This window comes from Pelodiscus sinensis, chromosome 3, assembly GCF_049634645.1.
Source record: "Pelodiscus sinensis isolate JC-2024 chromosome 3, ASM4963464v1, whole genome shotgun sequence".
Lineage (NCBI taxonomy): Eukaryota > Metazoa > Chordata > Testudines > Trionychidae > Pelodiscus > Pelodiscus sinensis.
The window spans coordinates 18,995,161-19,014,272 of NC_134713.1; the positions used below are offsets into that span (position 1 = coordinate 18,995,161).

At 40.2% G+C, this 19,112-nt stretch overlaps 1 protein-coding gene across 1 annotated transcript in view; it reads left to right on the plus strand.

The window, feature by feature from the left end:
* Window positions 1–18,465, plus strand: part of WDR35 (WD repeat domain 35) — an 81,427-nt gene extending 62,962 nt beyond the window's left edge. The window contains exons 18-27 of the mRNA XM_006137577.4: window positions 432–568; window positions 5,447–5,650; window positions 6,980–7,126; window positions 8,394–8,526; window positions 10,110–10,220; window positions 11,204–11,368; window positions 12,562–12,702; window positions 14,819–14,975; window positions 15,549–15,789; window positions 16,391–18,465. Of these exons, the coding sequence (XP_006137639.1) occupies window positions 432–568; window positions 5,447–5,650; window positions 6,980–7,126; window positions 8,394–8,526; window positions 10,110–10,220; window positions 11,204–11,368; window positions 12,562–12,702; window positions 14,819–14,975; window positions 15,549–15,789; window positions 16,391–16,541 (1,587 nt within the window). The 3' untranslated portion in view covers window positions 16,542–18,465. The remainder of the gene's footprint in view (window positions 1–431; window positions 569–5,446; window positions 5,651–6,979; window positions 7,127–8,393; window positions 8,527–10,109; window positions 10,221–11,203; window positions 11,369–12,561; window positions 12,703–14,818; window positions 14,976–15,548; window positions 15,790–16,390) is intronic.
* The last annotated feature ends 647 nt before the right edge of the window (window positions 18,466–19,112 follow it).

A 19,112-nucleotide genomic window follows, 5' to 3' on the forward strand; every position in this document is an offset into this window, starting at 1 on the left:
ATATTGTAACTGATAAAAATCAGTTATCAGTTACACGGGTAACTGTTCTGGGGCTGCCATGGCTCCCAGCCTTGCAGGGCTGCCACCACTTCCAGTTCCACAAGACTGCCAGTGCTGCCGTGGCTCCCAGCCCCATGGGATTTCCAGGGCTGCTGCAGCTCCCAGCCTATGGGGCTGCCAGGATTCCTGGCTCCAGGGGACTGCTGGGGCTATCACTCCCAGCCCCACAGGGCTGCTGGAGGCATGGGGCTGCCAACCCTCCCAGCCCAAAGGAGAGTTTAACTGGTGGGGATAACCAATATGTGTTAACTTATTGGTTAACCGATTAACTTACATCCCTAGTTTCTACGTTACATGATTTGCACAAAGGCAGTTTCTAAGGAGTGGTAGAGGCATTGAGTAAAATTTGGTCTTTTTTTCCTGTCTTTTAGAACCCTGAGCATCCTAACAAAGAATATATAATTAACTTTGAGATCCGATCACTACGAGACAGTCGCGCATTGATTGAAGAGGTCGGGATTGAGGAGTCTTCCCAATTCATTGAAGATAATCCACATCCTAGACTTTGGTAAAATCCCTTTTCAAAATCCATTCTTCTGCTGCTTCCATTGAATTATAAACCTGTCTTTTCATATGCTTCTTCTTAAACAAGTCCCCTAGTTTATTATAAAAAGACAGAATAGGCCTCTCTGACACACAGCTCAATATTGTGCTTTTTAAATAGCTCTTGTGTCTGTTGTATTAAACTCAGCAGACAACTGCTCCATCTTTGCTCTCCACTCTTGTGGCTACTTTTCCACCTTTTGCCTCAAATATTATGCAGGACACCACAGGCAGCTATAACCATTGGGATATTTTTCTCAGAAATCCAGTTTTTTGAGTAAACAATATTGGTTTCCTTTCAGTCTACCAAAAGCACACCGAACTGTCATTCTGCACCTGCTGAGCCAGTAGCTGAATGTTTCTTTAGTGATGTCAAGGTGTCAAGCTTCTTTATGGAAGCTTGAGCAAGGGGTAGGCTGGGTCCTCCCAGGATCACTAATGGCATTTCAGCATCACCAATGGTAATCCACCAGTTGGCAAAAAATGCCCCTGCTTGCAGTCTGAACAGTTCTGTATTCTTAAATATATGAGTGTCATCCATCTTCCCTCCCCAGCCCATACTGATATGGTGAAGTGACCCAAGAATCTACCAGTGTTTGCATAACAATGGAAAACACTTTCTATTGGTATACTCTGTGGCAAGCTTAAAATAGGGATATACATACCACAGTTTAGAAACTCCATTGCTGCAAATTCATCCACAATGTCCTACACATTACCAGAGCCAACGCCAGCATAGTAGGTTACCATTAACAACCCTGTACACTTATGACAAAGGTTCCTGTGGTGGATTTTCCAACTCCAAAATGATTTCCCACTCACTGGTAGCAATTTGACCTTGCAAGCTTCCATAGTGCAATCACCACTTGCTTTTCAACTGTCAGTGCAATTCATTCTAATGTCCCTTATTGGAGGGCTGAGGTGGGTTCAGCAACAGATCCAAGAATATGATCTTGAATATCTGAAAATCTGTTCTTCATCCCAAACCTGCAGTACAATGTAATTCTACCTATCATTGGTCATCTCTAAGTTCCAGAAGCGGGACTCTGCCATGTGAGCTGCTCTGAGAATTCAACAAGTTTGAATTGGCTTTTGCTATGTCTCACAGCAGTCTGTCATCTACAGAATTATCATGTTCTCTTCTGCTGCTGGAGGCACATGCATTCTGTGTTTGCAACACTCATGACAATAGGGTGTTCCATGCTTCTATTAGAGATGGCAAACAGTGACAAGTGCAAGACATGTTTGAGGGATTAGACTTAGGACCCATGGCAGAGATCCAGAGCCCCACCGCATGGGATGGAAGCCTGGGACCCTGAGCCCACTCCCCCACCCCTGGGTTAAAGCTAAAGCCTGAGCAAGTTAGCTTCAAAGGGCTCCCTGTGGTGTGGGGCCTCAGTCACTAGCACTGCTTGCTACCCATCAATACTTGTCTTGGCTTTTATATGCAGAAAAACATTTGTTGTGGCACAAGTGGGCTGTGGAGTTTTTATAGCATTTTGGAGATGAGGGACAACTCAGAAAGAATTTCAGAACTCCTTGTAATGATCAGGCTTGATATATCTGGTCTATGTAGTTAGTGCTCTAGTTGTATTGACTCATTCAATATGTTGAGAGGCTAAGCCAGACCTAGTTAGTTTTGGGTTTGTAATACATTTTAGAGCTCATTCAAATGCCAGATTGACCACTTTGGGGGTAGAAACCCTTTATTTATCCACAGAAAAGAATAGCTTGGGATGTGGCAGTGTGGGGAGTGCTCTTGCTCCTCTACACTTTACCTCCCTGTGGCTCCATCTGCCATGGGTGTGTGGAAGGGCCTGCCCACTGCTGCCATCCTGCACCAGGGCCCCTCATCAGTATCCCCCGAGGCCATGTCTTTTGGCATGCCATGGTGGGGGAGAGGGCATGGTGATGGTGGGAAGGGCCAGGACTTGGGGAGATGGGAACAAACAGCCTCCCCTCCTAGCCCACTGAGACTCTCAGGCCAGATTTGCAGCTGCTCAGAACAGGGATGGCCCATGGGCTGGAATTTGAGATGCCTGCTTTAGCATTTTCCTTGGATATCTTTGCTTCTCTTATCAATTTTCTACAAGTCCTAGTGTCTGTAAAAATTAACTGAAACAAGCTAAATATGTGTCAAGAGTATGAGACTGATACAAAAAAGGCAAATATGATTCTGCAATGCATTAACAGTAATATTGTGAGTAAGACACGAGAAGTAATTATTCCACTCTACTCTGCGTTGATTAGGCCTCATTGAAGTACTTTGTCTAATTCTGGGCACCTCATTTCAAGAAAGATGTGGAAAAATTTGAGGGGGTCCAGAGAAGAGCAACAGAAAAGATCAAGATATAGAAGACATGACCTGTGAAGGAAGACTGAAAGAGCTACGTTCGTTTAATTTAGAAAAGAGATGACTGAGAGAGGACATGATAGCAGTTTTTAAGTACCTAAAAGGGTGTTATAAGGATGAGGAAGAAAAATTGTTCTCCTTGACCTCTGATGATAGGACAACAAGCAATGGGCTTAAATTGCAGCAAGGGAGGTTTAGGTTACACATTAGGAAAAACTTCCTGTCAGGGTTATTAAACACTGGAATAAATTACCTATGGAGGTTGTGGAATCTCCATCATTGGCAGGGGACTGGATTTGATGATCTCTCGAAGTCCCTTTCAATTCTAGTATTCTATGATATTATCAAAATGAAAAATTTTGAAACCAAAATGTTTTGGTAATATACAAATGACATTTTGGTGTCATTTCAACCCCCCCGCCCCCTCCTCACCCTTCCCAAAATTTATGTAGTTTTTCAGGTGTTTTGACAAAAAGAAAGGGTTTGAAAATAACCTGAGACAGTAGTAATGTCTCTCTTATTGGTATTAAGCCAGCAATTGGGTCATTCATCTGGGGTCATTCATCTTGGATGCATAGGTTCAAGTCCCCCTTCAGCCTGATGTGAAGGAGGGACTTGAACTTAGGTTTCCCATCTCTCAGGTGAGATTGCTAACTAGCAGGCTGTAGAGGCATTCTCATTTTCTTTCCCTGGCCCAATCACTGTTCCTTGTCATATGAATAACTATGATTTGCCACTGTGAATAACAGTGTGGTGTAGGAGACTCAAGTTCAGGTTCCTGCTCCAACGACTATCCATAGAGCAGGGACCTGAACTTGGGTTTAGCATTACCAAAACAATGACCCGCTCATGATTGTCTCTGTCTGTCTGTCTGTCTTAGGGTATGTCTACGCAGCAAAGTTATTTCGAAATGACAGACGTTATTCTGAAATAACTTTACTAGCGTCTACACAGCCAAACCGCTATTTCAAAATTAATTCGAAATAGCGGAGCGCTTATTTCGAATTTGGTAAATCTCATTCCACGAGGAATAATGCCAAATTCGAAATAGCTCTTTTGAAATGTCTACACTTGCAGCCTATTTCAGATTAGGGCTGCAAATGTAGGCATTCGGAATTGCAAATCAAACCCGGGATTTAAATATCCCGCGCTTGATTTGCATCTTCCCGGCCGGGCGCTATTTTTGAAATTTACAAGCCTGGAATAACTGCCCATGTCTACACGCGGCAGTGAAACGGGCGTTCGAAATAAAACCCTATTTCGAACTACCTGTTAAACCTCATTGCAGGACTTTTGCCATTTGTTGAACACAGCACAAAGTAGTGAATAGTTTTGGTCAACCTGGAACTGCATTTTTTTTTTGGTTAATAACTATTTGTATGAAATTTTTTTCCTAGCTCTACTGAAGAGTCACAAAACAATCTGTCCCTGATTCCTTACTAACCTAGAGCAGTCTTGACTAGGGATATAACCGACTAGTGGAGTAGTGACTCGACTAGTTGCTTCCCCTCTCTTGCTGCCTTTATCAGAGACAGCAAGGGGGGAGTAGGAGCCAGTGGAGTCTTAAAAGCTGGTTCCCCCCAGCACCATCTTCGCAGGGGCAGGGGAGGCAGAGGCATAGCGGGGGACCAGACAGGAGCCGGGAATCAGCTGTCCCAGATCACGCCTGGTTCTCCCCACCACCCCCCTTTTCCAGCTGTGCTTCGGCCTTTTACATGTATTAAGAGCCTGCCAATTCTTAATACATTTAAAAGGCAGAGCCACAGTGGGATCAGCTCCCAGGACTGAAAGCTGATCCCACAGCGGCTCCTCAGTTTCTCCCGCTTATCTACTAATCAACAAATCAAATTTCCATCAACTGGTTGATTAAATGCAATTTAATATCCCTAGTCTTGACCAGGTGAGCTAGAAGGGGAAGCAGTGGTACTGGAACGATTTGTATGGTGGGGATGCCAAGATCCATTGAACCAAACTGTAAGTCCTGTATATCATGGAAACCACTTAAAAACAAGTGTTGCGGCAGCATCCGCAGAACCCCTAGTTCCAGCACCTATGAGTGGAAGCCATTACAAATTTTTTAAATTATTTGTACCATTAAGTTCCAATGAATGCATGCTTCTTTCAGTACACTCAGTGGAACTGGACACTCCACTGGATATTTGATGGCATACACTCACGTTGAGGTTAGTGATTCTAGAAGTGAGTGCTGAATTAGCCCTCATTCAGGTGTCTCTTTTAACTTGACTAGTTAAATGATTCCTAATATCACTTCCTGGTATGGCTGCTTTTCTAGCTATAACCTCTGTTCTTTGCCTGTGACACATACGTCTAATTTCCTGTGGGTTGTATGTTTTGAACTCATTTTGGTTGCTGGATTTAGTGTGTGAGTTCTAGGTGATACGGGTGGCCTGTCATATACAGGACAATAAATTAAATCTAGTGGTCTCTTTTTTTCCTTAAACTCTGTGACTATCTGTGCTGATCCCACAGGCGTCTCCTGGCTGAAGCTGCTCTTCAGAAGCTAGACCTACAAACTGCTGAACAAGCATTTGTGCGCTGCAAAGACTATCAAGGCATTAAATTTGTGAAATGCCTAGGAAATCTGCAGAGCGAGTCAATGAAGCAGGCTGAAGTGGCAGCTTACTTTGGCCGCTTTGAAGAAGCTGAAAGAATGTATTTGGATATGGACCGAAGGTAATTACATAGAGTAACTCCAGCAACAAAAGTGGGAATGTTTAAGCAGTGAGGGCTTTTTCAAGTTCTGAGAAAAAGAACAAATTTACTTACATAGAAAAAACTGCTCAACTGGTAGATTACAAATCCCTTTATTATTTAGGTTAATTACCGCTAATGCATTCCAAAGAGTCTTACTTCCACTCTCTTTACTAATTGATCTCTATAGCAATCTTCATAGACCTTTTGGAATGTGAGTCTAAATGGCTCAGGTAAGATTCCAAAAAAAAAAAAAAGAAATAGTTTAAACTGTTAGCCAAATCTTGCATTCTTTGAATTACACATGCACATTGCTGGGTTGCTAAATTAGCAGTAATCACATGGGAAAACACAATGGATGACATTTGGACAGCTTAATGAAAACTTCTGCTCAAGGGTTTGTGTTTTTTACTTACAATTTTTTAGGAAGTAGAAAATAAAATATTGAAAACATTATAAACTAGGAGCACACATTGAGCTGGAATTCTGTTTAGTTCTGGTCGTACCATTCCAAGAAGGGTTAGCTGAAATAGGGATCCAGAGACGGAGGACAAATGAGTGGAGGCAAGAAAAGGCTGCCATACATTGGGTGGGACTTCACGAGTAGATAAACAGAGCCATGAAAGAGGTATCAAAAAGAACAAATATTATTAGGTATGTCAGTCAAAGCTTCCATTAGCTTTTCTCTTGATAGAAGAACAAGGAAACACTCAATAAAATTGAAGGTAAGAATATAAAGCTAATAAAGAAAATAACTTTTTTACCCAATAGAATAGAAGGCATTCTGTATCAGTGAGGCAGAGAGCCCTAGGAGGCATTCTGGTTGCACAGTCTGAGAGATCCCTTTAAGGGATACAACATATACCCTTCCTCATGGCTATACAGTGGAACTACCCAGTGGGAGTAGTGGACAGCCAGGATTCTGCTTATTTCCTGACTGCTTCAGGGGAAAAACATTTCAGTATCAGCCACTACTTAGGGGCTAGAGTTCTGGGCAGTCTTTTATTCCCTTCCCCATGACTGTGAAAGCTGCATAAAAACAATCAAAATGTAGCCCAAAGTAAATAATTCTCTTTTTCAAATATACTTTTGAAAATTCTTTTTAAAACAGATATTCTTATTTATTTAACTGTTTGAAGCATGATAACTAATCAGGGTAGTTTTTCTTTGTTTTATGCCACTTTAAGTCTTCAGGCTGTAAGTCTTTCATTTCTTCTCTCTTTTCACCTGCAGAAGTAGTACTTCTAACACTTATGTCAATTTCTGCAGCTTTTATTTTCCTTGTTTTCTAATATTTTCTAATATTTTCAGAGATCTAGCTATTGGTCTACGGATAAAACTAGGAGACTGGTTTCGAGTATTGCAGCTATTGAAAACAGGCTCAGGCGATGCAGATGACACCCTTCTTGAACAAGCACATAATGCTATTGGAGACTATTTTGCAGACAGACAAAAATGGTATGTGTTAATAGCAGGAAATAATGAGGTGGTTGTAGCTGTTTTGTATTTAAGACTCTGTTTATAAAGCCCAGCACTAAAGTATGGTAGGTGTATTCAGGAGCTGGAGTGTAGAGTGTGTAAATGTGGAATGAACAGGCATGATCCAGCCCTGTCACTTTGAAGAGTTAGTAAGTTTCAAATGGAATGTGTCCAGCCACTACTTGCTGCTTTGAAACTCCACAGAGAACAGTTATTCGTAGTGGAGAGAATTGAGAAGTAATAATTCCAGCTCTCCCAGGAATCCAATCACTAAAAAAAGTCTTCAGCTTTAAAAAAAAAAGTCTCTAGGCAAACAATTTTGTTAAGATAAGAGTTAAAAATTATGAGTAAATGTTAATTACTAATTAGGGCACGTCTACACTGCAGGGCAAAAGTCAATTTAAGATATGCAACTTCAGCTATGTCATTTGCAAAGCTGAAGTCGAAATAGCTTAATTTGGCTCTTGGCTTGTGGTCTACACAGCAGGAAGTCAAAGGAAGAACACTCTTCCTTTGACTTCCCTTACTTATGAAATGAGGGTTACAGGAACTGGAGTAAGAAGTCCTCCATCTCAACATTATGTCAGAATAATGGCTTGCTATGTATACATGTGTTTTGTTATTTCGAAATAATGTCAGTTATTCTGAAATAAAGCTGCAGTGTAGACATACCCTAAATGGCCAAAACCCTTAAAAGTATGTTGTAATGAAATAAACAAGAGAGAGAGAAGACTGAGGAATTTCAGAATTTCACAGTGTACACACTGAAGACCACCAAACCTAAACTTGCTCTGCTCCAGAGAATTTAAAGGCCACAATTTGGGCGCCCAACTTTAGATGCATAGGGCCTGATTTTTCAGAAGTATTGAGCACTTTGCATCTTCCATTGACTTCAACTGAAGTGAAGATCAGACCATGGGCATCTAAATGGAGATACCCAAACATAGACAACTTCTAAAAATTTAGATATAAGTCTTTTGTCCACTCATTGGCAGATGAAGTAATAAACACCAGGTTTTCTGACTCTTTACCTTTGCTGTAGTTGTTGGATCCTGTTACTGCTGCAACATAATGAAATTCTGAAGCTAAACATCTCGTGTGTTTTATAATAGCTGTAATGTTCATAGTTTATATAATGCCAAAAAACATAGCTAACATGAAAATATTTATTTCTGATTTACAATTCTATAATTAGCGAACAATTTATTTCTTAGTGTTTGTCTTAATAGGCTTTTTTCTTCCCTAGGATAAATGCTGTACAATATTATGTACAAGGAAGAAACCAGGAACGTTTAGCTGAATGTTACTACATGCTAGAAGACTACCAAGGACTAGAAAATCTGGCTAACTCACTTCCAGAAAATAACAAGTTACTTCCTGTAAGTAAAAGAAAATTATTTATGGTTATGTTTGTTTTCACATTGTTTGCACTCGACTTTTTTGCCTCAAATTTCTCATGGTTGCTACCACTGGTTCAGAGCTCCCTTGACAAGTGCAACAAAGGTAATGTTAATGAAAGTTGAAGATTGGGGTTATTCCTGATCCTGAAAGAGGGAGAGATCCATCAATATGAACTTTATTAATGACCTGGATGAGTGGATGGATTGCACCCTCAGCAAGTTCGCAGATGACACTAAGATAGGGGGAGAGGAAGATACGCTGGAGGGCAGGAACAGGGTCCAGAGTGACCTGGACAGATTAAAGGATTGGGTCACAAGAAATCTGATGAAGTTCAACAAGGACAAGTGTAGAGTCCTGCACTTGGGACGGAAGAATCCCAAGCATTGTTACAGGCTGGGGACCAAATGGCTAAGTAGCAGTTCTGCAGAAAAGGACCTGGGGATTACAATGGATGAGAAGCTGGATATGAGTCAACAGTGTGTCCTTGTAGCCAAGAGGGCTAATGGCATATTAGGGTGCCTTAGGAGGAGCATTGCCAGCAGATCCAGAGAAGTGATTATTCCCCTTTATTCGGCTCTGGTGAGACCGCATCTGGAATATTGTGTCCAGTTCTGGGGCCCCCACTATAGAAAGGATGTGGACGCATTAGAGAGGGTCCAGCGGAGGGCGACCAAAATGATAAGGGGGCTGGAGCGTATGACCTATGAGGAGAGACTGAGGGATTTGGGTTTGTTTAGTCTGCAGAAGAGTAAGGGAGGATTTGATAGCAGCCTTCAGCTTCCTGAAGGGAGTTGCCAAATAGGATGAAGAGAGGCTGTTCACAGTAGTGATGGATGGCAGAACAAGGAGCAATGGTCTCAAGTTACAGTGGAAGAGGTCTAGGTTGGATATTAGGAAAAACTATTTCACTGGGAGGGTGGTGAAGTACTGGAATGGGTTACTTAGGGAAGTGGTGGAATCTCTATCCTTAGAGGTTTTTAAGTCTCGGCTTGACAAAGCCCTGGCTGGGATGATTTAGTTGGGATTGGTCCTGCCTTGGGCAGGGGGCTGGACTTGACCTCCTGAGGTCTCTTCCAGCTCTATGACTCTATGATTCTAATTGAAGGGATCCAGTGTGTAACAGCTAATGGAAAATGTTTGATTTGTATGTTGTTCCAGAGTACGTGGTAAAGGTAAATCATGTAACTTAAATTTCCTTTCAGTTTATTAAACTGTTTTGGACAAACACATCCATAACCCCCTTCTTTCGCAACCCTACTCTGTTCTGCTCAATTTTCTAATGTATGCGCTAAAATCCTAGGAGGAAGAAACAACGGTCCACAACTAAAAGTTTATTTTCTGCACTGCACCACTTTTCATTCAAAGCCTATATAGTTCTGAAAATCAGGGTGTAACAGCAGAATATATTTCTTTATATTACTGCAGTGTGTTTTCTGTCTTTGTAATCTGTAAAGAGCATCAGTACTCAAAATTCAGAAGCTTGTAATAGTATTATAATTACAAAAGTACTGTCCTGAAGAACTGGAAAGATATGGTAAACAGATTGTGATGTCTTTTGCAGGACATAGCTCAAATGTTTGTCAGAGTGGGGATGTGTGAACAAGCTGTCACTGCGTTTCTGAAATGTAATCGACCAAAGGATGCAGTAGATACCTGTGTACATCTCAACCAGGTGAGAAATTTGGCAGCTGGCAGAAGGTGGTCTTGGAATGAATAAAAAGATTAGTAATGGATTTTTTTACTACTTGGTGCCCCATGAGATTATTTCAGATTTGTCATCTGATGACTCTTCAAAACTTCATTATTTAGTGCTTAAACCAAGAACTGTTAGGGTCTGAGACCTATTATTACATGCTATTCTATACTAGAAAGTTAGGTTAACCTAGCTATGTTGCCTCAAGGATATAAGTTATGCTGATCTAAGCCCCAGTGTAGACAGCACTAAATTAATGGAAGAATTCTGCCATCATCTTAGCTACCGGCTCTTGGAGAAGGGGATTTACCATAGCAATGAAGATTCCTTCTGTCACTTTCGTAAGTGTCTATGCTACAGCATTATTCATTTACCAATTAGGATCATGATTGGCTCTCTCAGAAAAGACATCAGGGACCAAAAAGACATGGAGAATCAGATCAACAAAGGGACTTATGCATTGTGACACAATGCTTAGCTTTTAGGTGCCCAGAAAATCATAACAATATTGTGAACTACAACCCTGAGTTAGGTGCTGAGGCTCCTTATACAAAACATGGAGAGAGATGTCTACAAACGTGATCCTCAAAAAACAGTGTGCTTTTGATGGATACATGTTGAGCCTTTTTCAGACACTTTCTATAATCAATGTCAATTCTGAAAATTAAAAAATGTGGCTTGCTATATATTTTTTAGTAAAATAATAACTTCTGTTTTCCCATGTAAAAGACAATAGGATATTTTGACTATAAGAAAATTAACATTCCCAATGGCTACAAAAATGAACACAAGGTTATTGACGGAATAAATATTTGTAGCTGTATTGTACTTACCCGTTCCTTTGACTTTATTGTGTCAAATGTTCTAAAATGATGTTTTAACTGTTGCACATGAAAAGAGTGTTCCTGGTATATATTTGAAAACACATGAAATTGAACAATTGTGACTATTCTTATTTTCAGTGGAATAAAGCTGTTGAGCTGGCTAAAAATCACAATATGAAAGAGATTGGATCCCTACTAGCTAGATATGCATCTCATTTACTGGAAAAGAATAAAATCCTTGATGCCATAGAACTCTATCGTAAAGCCAACTATTTTTTTGATGCTGCCAAACTCATGTTCAAGGTATTATGGTTTTTTATTTTATGTAATATGGGCCAGTCAGAAATAGCATCCGTTGCTTTTGTGTGGTGTGAAAATTTTCCATTGTTAGCCATTTGTTCCCTGGAAATAGTTGTTATTGCATGGAAGCCTGGGTAACCTCAAAACTATCTAACTACCCCAGTTAGATTTTATTTTCTTCACTTCCTGTGAAAAACTTGCTCTCTGCTGTTAAGTTTCAGATATGGGTGACTGTATGTAGTTTGAATCCATTTATATCCAGTCGAAGTTTATAAAACAATTTTGACATTTTTTGGATGACAACCATTATATAAATATCATTGTCACAGCAAATGTTTATAAGATATTATTTCTAATATTGTTTCTCCTCTTGTGGCACTAACAGTAGTCCTTATAGACAGCTGTTTGTCAAATTTGACTTTTAAAAAATCCAGCCAGTTTTAGTTGCGTGACTGCAAAAAAAAAAAAAAAAAAAAAAAAAAAAAACCCTACAAACCATACTTGGTATAAAAAGCAGATGTATTTTTAGGTTTTTTTTCTTCCAACAAAGAAATTAAAAAGGGCTATATTATTTTATCAAACTTTCAAAATTTACCTCTTGACTTATAATAAGAGACATTTCAATTCAAAATGTAACTTTCTAAAAACAATTTTAAATTCTTTAGTATAATATTTTTTAATAGAAATACTCTTCAACCATAGCCAAGCATCTCCATTGCCTGGTCACCCCCCACCCAGCAGGGCCAGAAGGTGCCGCCAGCCCTGCTCCTGGGGAGTCGGCTTTAATGCAGCAGCAAAGCCTCCTCCTCAGGAGCAGGGCTGGCAGCTTTATACTTCAGAGCCTGCAGCATGTGTAACCACTGAGATTTTTAGGTGCAAGTTTCATGGATAGGTGTCATTTCATTGATTTCAATAAAACTAGACTGATTTATACCAGCTGAGGATATGGCTTTATATGCCTATTAGCCACTAGGATATATAAATTCTGCACTTAAAGCTTTGAGGATGATGTTCAAATATATGTTTATTTGTAAATTACTAATCTGTAAATTCTAAAATTCAAGTAAAAATGGATTTTTGACATAGCTTCCTGTGTTACACAAAGATTTTTAATATAGTTTTAGCATAGAATTGTAAAAAAAAATAGTACTTTCATTTTTAGAGACATGATTTTCCACATTCTTTATTTCTTTCAGATTGCAGATGAAGAGGCAAAGAAAAGGTCTAAACCTTTACGAGTTAAAAAGCTTTATGTATTGTCTGCTTTACTTGTTGAACAGTATCATGAACAAGTAAAAAATGCACAGAGGGGAAAAGTTAAAGGAAAGAGTTCAGAGGTAGGTAAAGTGTCTCAGAAGCTTTCTATGGAGGTGTAGCTGTTCCATTCCCAGAATATTAGGGAGACAAAGTGGGGGGATATAATATCTTTTATTTGACCAACTTCTGTTGGTGAGAGACAAGCTTTTGAGCTTACTTGCAGCTTTTCTTCAGGTAACCTGGAGCAATTTAAACTGAATTTTGTAAATCTGTCACTAAAATATTATTTCAAGCATAAATTGTGGGTCAGATTTTTTCAGATATGTACACAATTTAGTAATTTATACAGATACAATTGATTTTTGCATGGCTGAAAGTGTGTACCCTGTACTGTACAGGGGTTGGCAACCTATGGTACACGTGCCATCAGTGGCACATGAGCCGATTTTCATTGGCATGCGGGCGGGAGCTCAGTCCCACCCCTGGACCACACAGCAGGGAGCCTGCACTGCCACTTGAGCCTCCCACCTGGCCAGCACATGCAGGGAGTTATTGGCGTGTGTGTGTATGTGTGTGTGCTTGTCAAGCAGCTGCTAAACGGAGCAGCTCCCTGCTTGAAATGGAGCAGCAAGATGAGGAGGTGACTTAGATTTACAAACACCTAACGAGACAGATAGGTGCCTAATGGGAATTGCATTTATTTTCATTTGACTTTTAATGGAAGTTAGACATCTGGGGGTTTCTGGAGTGCAAAGCAGGTTAGGCATATATCTGCCTCTTCAGGCACTCAAATACCTCTGTATATCTGGGTCTAGATATAAAAAACAAAGCTAAAGGCTCTGATGGGAATTGTCAACAAAAGCAATAACTCATGATTTTTCCCTGCGTTACCAGAGCTGGCTGAAATATGGTGTTCTATTTTCACAGAGGGGGAAAAACAAAGGATTAACTTATGAATTTGTTTTCATTTCAAAGTGTGCCAAATGGACCCATTTTTTAATGTTTTTCCTCCTTTTTCAAAATGCACTATATCTTTTCTATTTCCCACTGCCCTCCCAAGAAGTTAGTGAAATTTTTCCTTTACAAAAAGCCCCTCCAAAAACTGGTGCTAACTGGTTATAAAAGAGTTTGAAGTTTGAGTTAGTAAAAAGGCATGACATTTTTTACACAAGAGGAACCATTTTGACAATATCAGCAGTTTGGAATGAGACTGTTTTGTTTTAGAAAAGAGTCCTTTCCTGTTCCCTAAAAGAAAAAAAACTTTAAAAATTTCAACCAGCTGTGTTGCACTCACTTGGGTGCATCTTCAGCTCCCCTTAGTGTTACCAGGTGTGTGTACTCCACACCTTACAGAAGCGAGTTTTTAACTGCAGTGCAGATCTACCCTCAGTGCACTAGCTCAGCTAAAGGTAGTGTATGTGTGTCTACTTGTGCTGTAACTTACACCTCAAGCTGTCCTGTAGAGGTACCCTCAGGGGCTTACCTAAGAAGTGAAGAAGTCTATTATGGAGCCTAGAATTAAGCCTGTGTATCCCAAAGTAAGAACAAAAAAGATTCTTGTAACAGAATTTTTTGGAGTGTTGCAGATATGTAAAACTCTGATCTTAATGATTTTTTAAAAAATCCTGCATTACTAAATCGGTAAAATCTGCTGTAAGTAGGACTATTACTTGGTACATCTATTATACTACACTCTTTTTCGAAAGGAGATATGCAAATTCTGTGCTAATTTGCATATCTTCTGATTGCTTTTTCAAAAGCTGGTTTTTCGAAAGTGAAAGTAATCTGGACACATTTTTTGGGGGAAAAAACCCTTTTTGAAAAAACTGCTCTTCCTAAAAAAAGGTTTACACGGTTTTTCGAAAAAGGGTTGCTTTTGAAAAAGCAATCGGAAGATATGCAAATTAGTGCCAAATTTTCATATCTCCTTTCAAAAAAAACCATAGTCTAGATGTACCCACTGACTTTAAAAAGTATCAATGGCACGCAGATCCATAAATAGAAGTGAGTAAGTTAAATCTCAGCATGTCCTTTTCATGCTGACCCGATACAGTATGAATAGTTAAATATATATACATATACATACATAAGTTAATATAAAAATAGATATAGTGACTAGGAGTGCAGAAAATCTCTTTTCCCTTCTTCCTGTTCATTGTTTTAACATACATTTTACCTGTGATATTTTCTTTTTAGGCTACTTCAGCTTTAGCTGGTTTGCTAGAGGAAGATGTTCTTTCTTCAGCTAATCGCCTCACCGATAATGCATGGCGAGGAGCTGAGGCTTATCATTTTTTTATACTTGCACAAAGACAGCTCTATGAAGGTTATGTAGACACAGCAATGAAAACAGGTAGGATTTATTACAGTACAGAGGGTATGAAACTAGAATCAGTCTAACCACACAAGCCTGTTAACGGTGTTCGAACAATCGTCAGCAGGTGCCAAGTTAGTTGCCAGTTTGAGGATAAGATAATTCTGCAGAATAATTACCAATTTTACCAAGATTTCTAGAGGCTGGTTACCAGATAACTGAAAATTTAACTTGTCACTATCTACAAGATTAGATAATATCCATACGATTGTTATTGACCATCCATTTATGCACATTGATGGATGCTTCCATGGAGCTCACATCAAAGCTGTGAGGCTGCAGGGGAATCAATGGATGTTAGTTGGGGAGTTTGTACCTTCTACCTTCTCTCTGTATTGAAAGACCTACTTCAAACACTTAATTTTCGATTCACAAAGATACATTTTCTTAAAGTAGGGAGGAGTATCTGTACACTCTGTTTTCATTGACTTCATTTTTTCTGTTTTATCTCATCATGTGATTGATATAAAGAATACAGTTTACTAGTACAAGTAAATTGTACAGGTGGTAAAGGGGACATGGTGTAACTTTCTCATTCTTTCCATTTGTTAGCCCTTCATCTGCGAGATTATGAAGACATTATCCCTGCAGTTGAGATCTATTCCCTTTTGGCTGTCTGTGCCTGTGCCAATAGAGCATTTGGTACTTGTTCAAAAGCCTTTGTCAAACTGGAATCCTTAGAAACCCTTAGCCCTGAACAGAGACAGCAATATGAAGATCTTGCCCTGGAGATATTCACTAAACATTGTCCTAAACATACCAAAAAATCTGATCTGGATGGTCTTCTAGAGGGGTAGGCTGACTATATTTTGATTTTATTATTGTGTTACTAGAAGACTTGCTCGGCATTGCCTGGGACCTTCAGGGCAGGGGTTGGCGGTGTGGAGGGCAGGGATAGGAGGCTGGAAGTGTGCAAGAGTGAAGGTTGGGGAGTGAGGAGTGGTTCTTGGGAGGGGGGAGGTCCCATCCAGCAGGAGCCATCTCTCCCTTCTCCCCCAGTCACAAGGAGCCATCCCTCCCCCAGTTGCCTCAGTGCTGCAGTCAAGGGCTGAGGGGGGGGGGGGCAGGGGCGGGCGGGCGGTTTGGGCATAGCAGCTACTTACCTGGTCTAGATGTTTTCTTCTTTTCATCTGATATTGGAAGCTACTGGCTCTAAGTGCTGATGCTAGACTAATGTATGTACTGTGTCATATCAGGAAGATTACTATACCTAGCCCTATTAATAATATATATTTACCTGTGATTTAATTATGCTGTACTAATAAAATGATGCAGGGCTAAGTAGAGAACAGCTAAATTTGTTCCAGATGCCACAGAAAATTTTTTGCATGTCACTAAGATACTCAGGCAGGTTTGATCTAAAGCTATGTGTTTTTTCTCTCTTGTTTTATTAGTGGAGAAGAGAAACTTCCAACATGTGTTGCAACAGGAAGATCTATCACAGAGTATCAGTTCTGGATGTGCAATGTGTGCAAGCACTGTGTGCAGGCCCAAGAAATCAGCAATTATAACTTCTGTCCTTTGTGCCATAGTTCAGTGACATAGTATGGGGAAAATTGTAAGTGTCCCCTTGTGTATGTTACACCTCAAACCATTACAAACATAAAAAGACTTCAAAGTGTGTATTGAAATGTAATACAGGCACTGTTACAAAATGTTAGTAAGATTATTAGAGAAAATATTTTTCAGAAAGAAACAATAACTAGAGTACTGAAAAAAATGTAACTGTTAACCCATTTTTATAAAAAGGGTTAAGGTTTTTTTTTTTTTCCTAACTGTGAACAGGGCCTAATACTAAAACCAACAAAAACTGATGTGTGTTTATCTGTCTTTCCTTTGAAACACTCTCAGGGCTTGTCTACTCGGGGAAGTTATTAGGTGGCATGCTAGGGTATAAATCTAAAATACAAAGCAGAGTAATTGCTATCTCCCCACACGTGTGTTTGTATTGTGCGCCAAAAGTGGCCTATGGAGTGTTTAAGCTTAATGCACTTTAAACTGTATTAAACTGTCTACAGGGGGGAGTTAATACAGAACAACTAGTGCACTGTAACACCCTAGCTTGCTGTTCATTAACTGCCTCATGTAGATAAGCCCTTAGTTATAGGAACTTCATTCTTCATTTTTATACTATACGGTTAGTTTTTATATATTTTTCCCAAAATACAGACAGACTCTTGGAGTAAAGAATTTCCAGCTGGAACCAATGTTCAAGTAGCACTCTTTATAACCTTTGTATCGTGTTATACATTTTCCTATAACTTTTTTACTACAATGATATTTTAGTCATTATATTTAGGACTAAATATTTATGTTGCATTATTTTTCTAAACATATTTAGAAGTAAAGTAGTTCCTTTGTTGGTATAAGAGGTGATCTGCCAAGAAGCTAGGATTTATAACCTGAATTCTTGGGTGCTCTCTTTTGAATATTAACCATTTGTTTGACCTTTGTGTATCCACATTGAATCACCCAAGGTTAGTAATAACAAAAACCAGGTACCAGCTGATAGCTCTTAATGAACTATATGATTACAAATTAGCAAACTCAATCAACTGGCAGATAGTGTGTCCATATACCACTGTCACAGTTGTCATCTTTATTTGGCAGTGTGAATGGCAATTGAAGAATATGGTGACTGAATTAAGCTGTCATTCATCTAAATTTGTAGAATGGAGCTACACTGAGGGCAGAGTGTAAAGCTTGTACAGGTTGGACCTCCCTAGTTTGGCACCCTCGAGACCTGACCAGTCCTGAACGAGGGAGGATGGGAGAGACCTCCCCTTGTCCAACATGTCCCATGCTAAACTGCTGCCCCTGCTAGGGCACCAGCCCAGCACCACTGTATCCTGCCTGGCCATGGCTCCCTAGGATGAAGCTTCCTAGCTGCTGCAGGGGGCCAAAGCTCTGGCCCGGGCTTCTTGGCTGCTACCTGACCCCGAGCTCCACAGCCACTGCTGACCCTTGCTATTTCCTGGCCATGGGTGTAGGACTCTCCACTGTGCCTCCCACTCCTCTGTGTCTCCCCCGCCATGGGGCTCCCTGCTGAGTCACCGCCTGCCACGCTCCTGCCCCACAGCCCGACCTCTCTATACTTGGACTCAGTGGTCCAGCAACATCCTTAGTCCTATCAGACTAGGGATGTTGCCGGACTAAAGACTCCCGGTTACAGGAGGTACAATCTGTATTTCAACTGTACATGTTTCAGCTGTACATAGAATGCTTTAATTTCAGTCTTATCAGTCTGGTATCTTTCACAGGCACTACATTCACTTTGAGGATTATAATTGAAGAAAGATAGTCAGGAATCTTCTTTTCTCTTGGTTTGTCTTTCTGGGTGAAAAATTACCTTTGTAATATCCAGAAGTTAAATCTTGGGTTCTTTTGAATAGTTTATTCCTTCTATATTGGAAAAATGTATATGTGACAAATACACAGTTAAATAAAATCTAATTTTTCTACACAGATACTTGCATGAGTTCGCTTTTCTCTGGTTTTCTAGCTATAGATGCTGAATTACACTGTTAAGGAAACAAATTAAATAAGTTATAAGGCTATGTGATTCTATGCCAGCATTAAGATACAACAAAAGTGACACCGGAAATAGTATCAAAGTGGACAAATTTTCAGATGCTACTTTTTGTTGTTTTTCTAAGGCTTGTCAAAATGAGCTAACCTACAGATCTTTCCAAATACAGGTAGTCCCCGGGTTACATGGATCCGACTTACATCGGATCCCTACTTACAAACGGGGTGAGGCAACCCCGCACTAGCTGCTTCCCCCCCAGCAGACCAGGGAGACGCGAAGCTAGCGCCCCCCCCCCCCAGCAGACCAGGGAGACGCGGAGCGGTTTTTCTCAGCAGACACCTCAGCTTGAGAATAAAGGACTCAGGGAAGTGAGGTGTGGGAGAATAAAACTGAGCTCTGGAGAAATGTTTGGCTAGAGTTTCCCCTACAATATGTACCAGTTCCGACTTACATACAAATTCAACTTAAGAACAAACCTACAGTCCCTATCTTGTACGTAATCCGGGGACTTCCTGTACAGTACACATGTAGTACCACTGACATGCTGTCCCCTGTGATGAGAGCAGCAGCCAGACAGCATTCAGCTC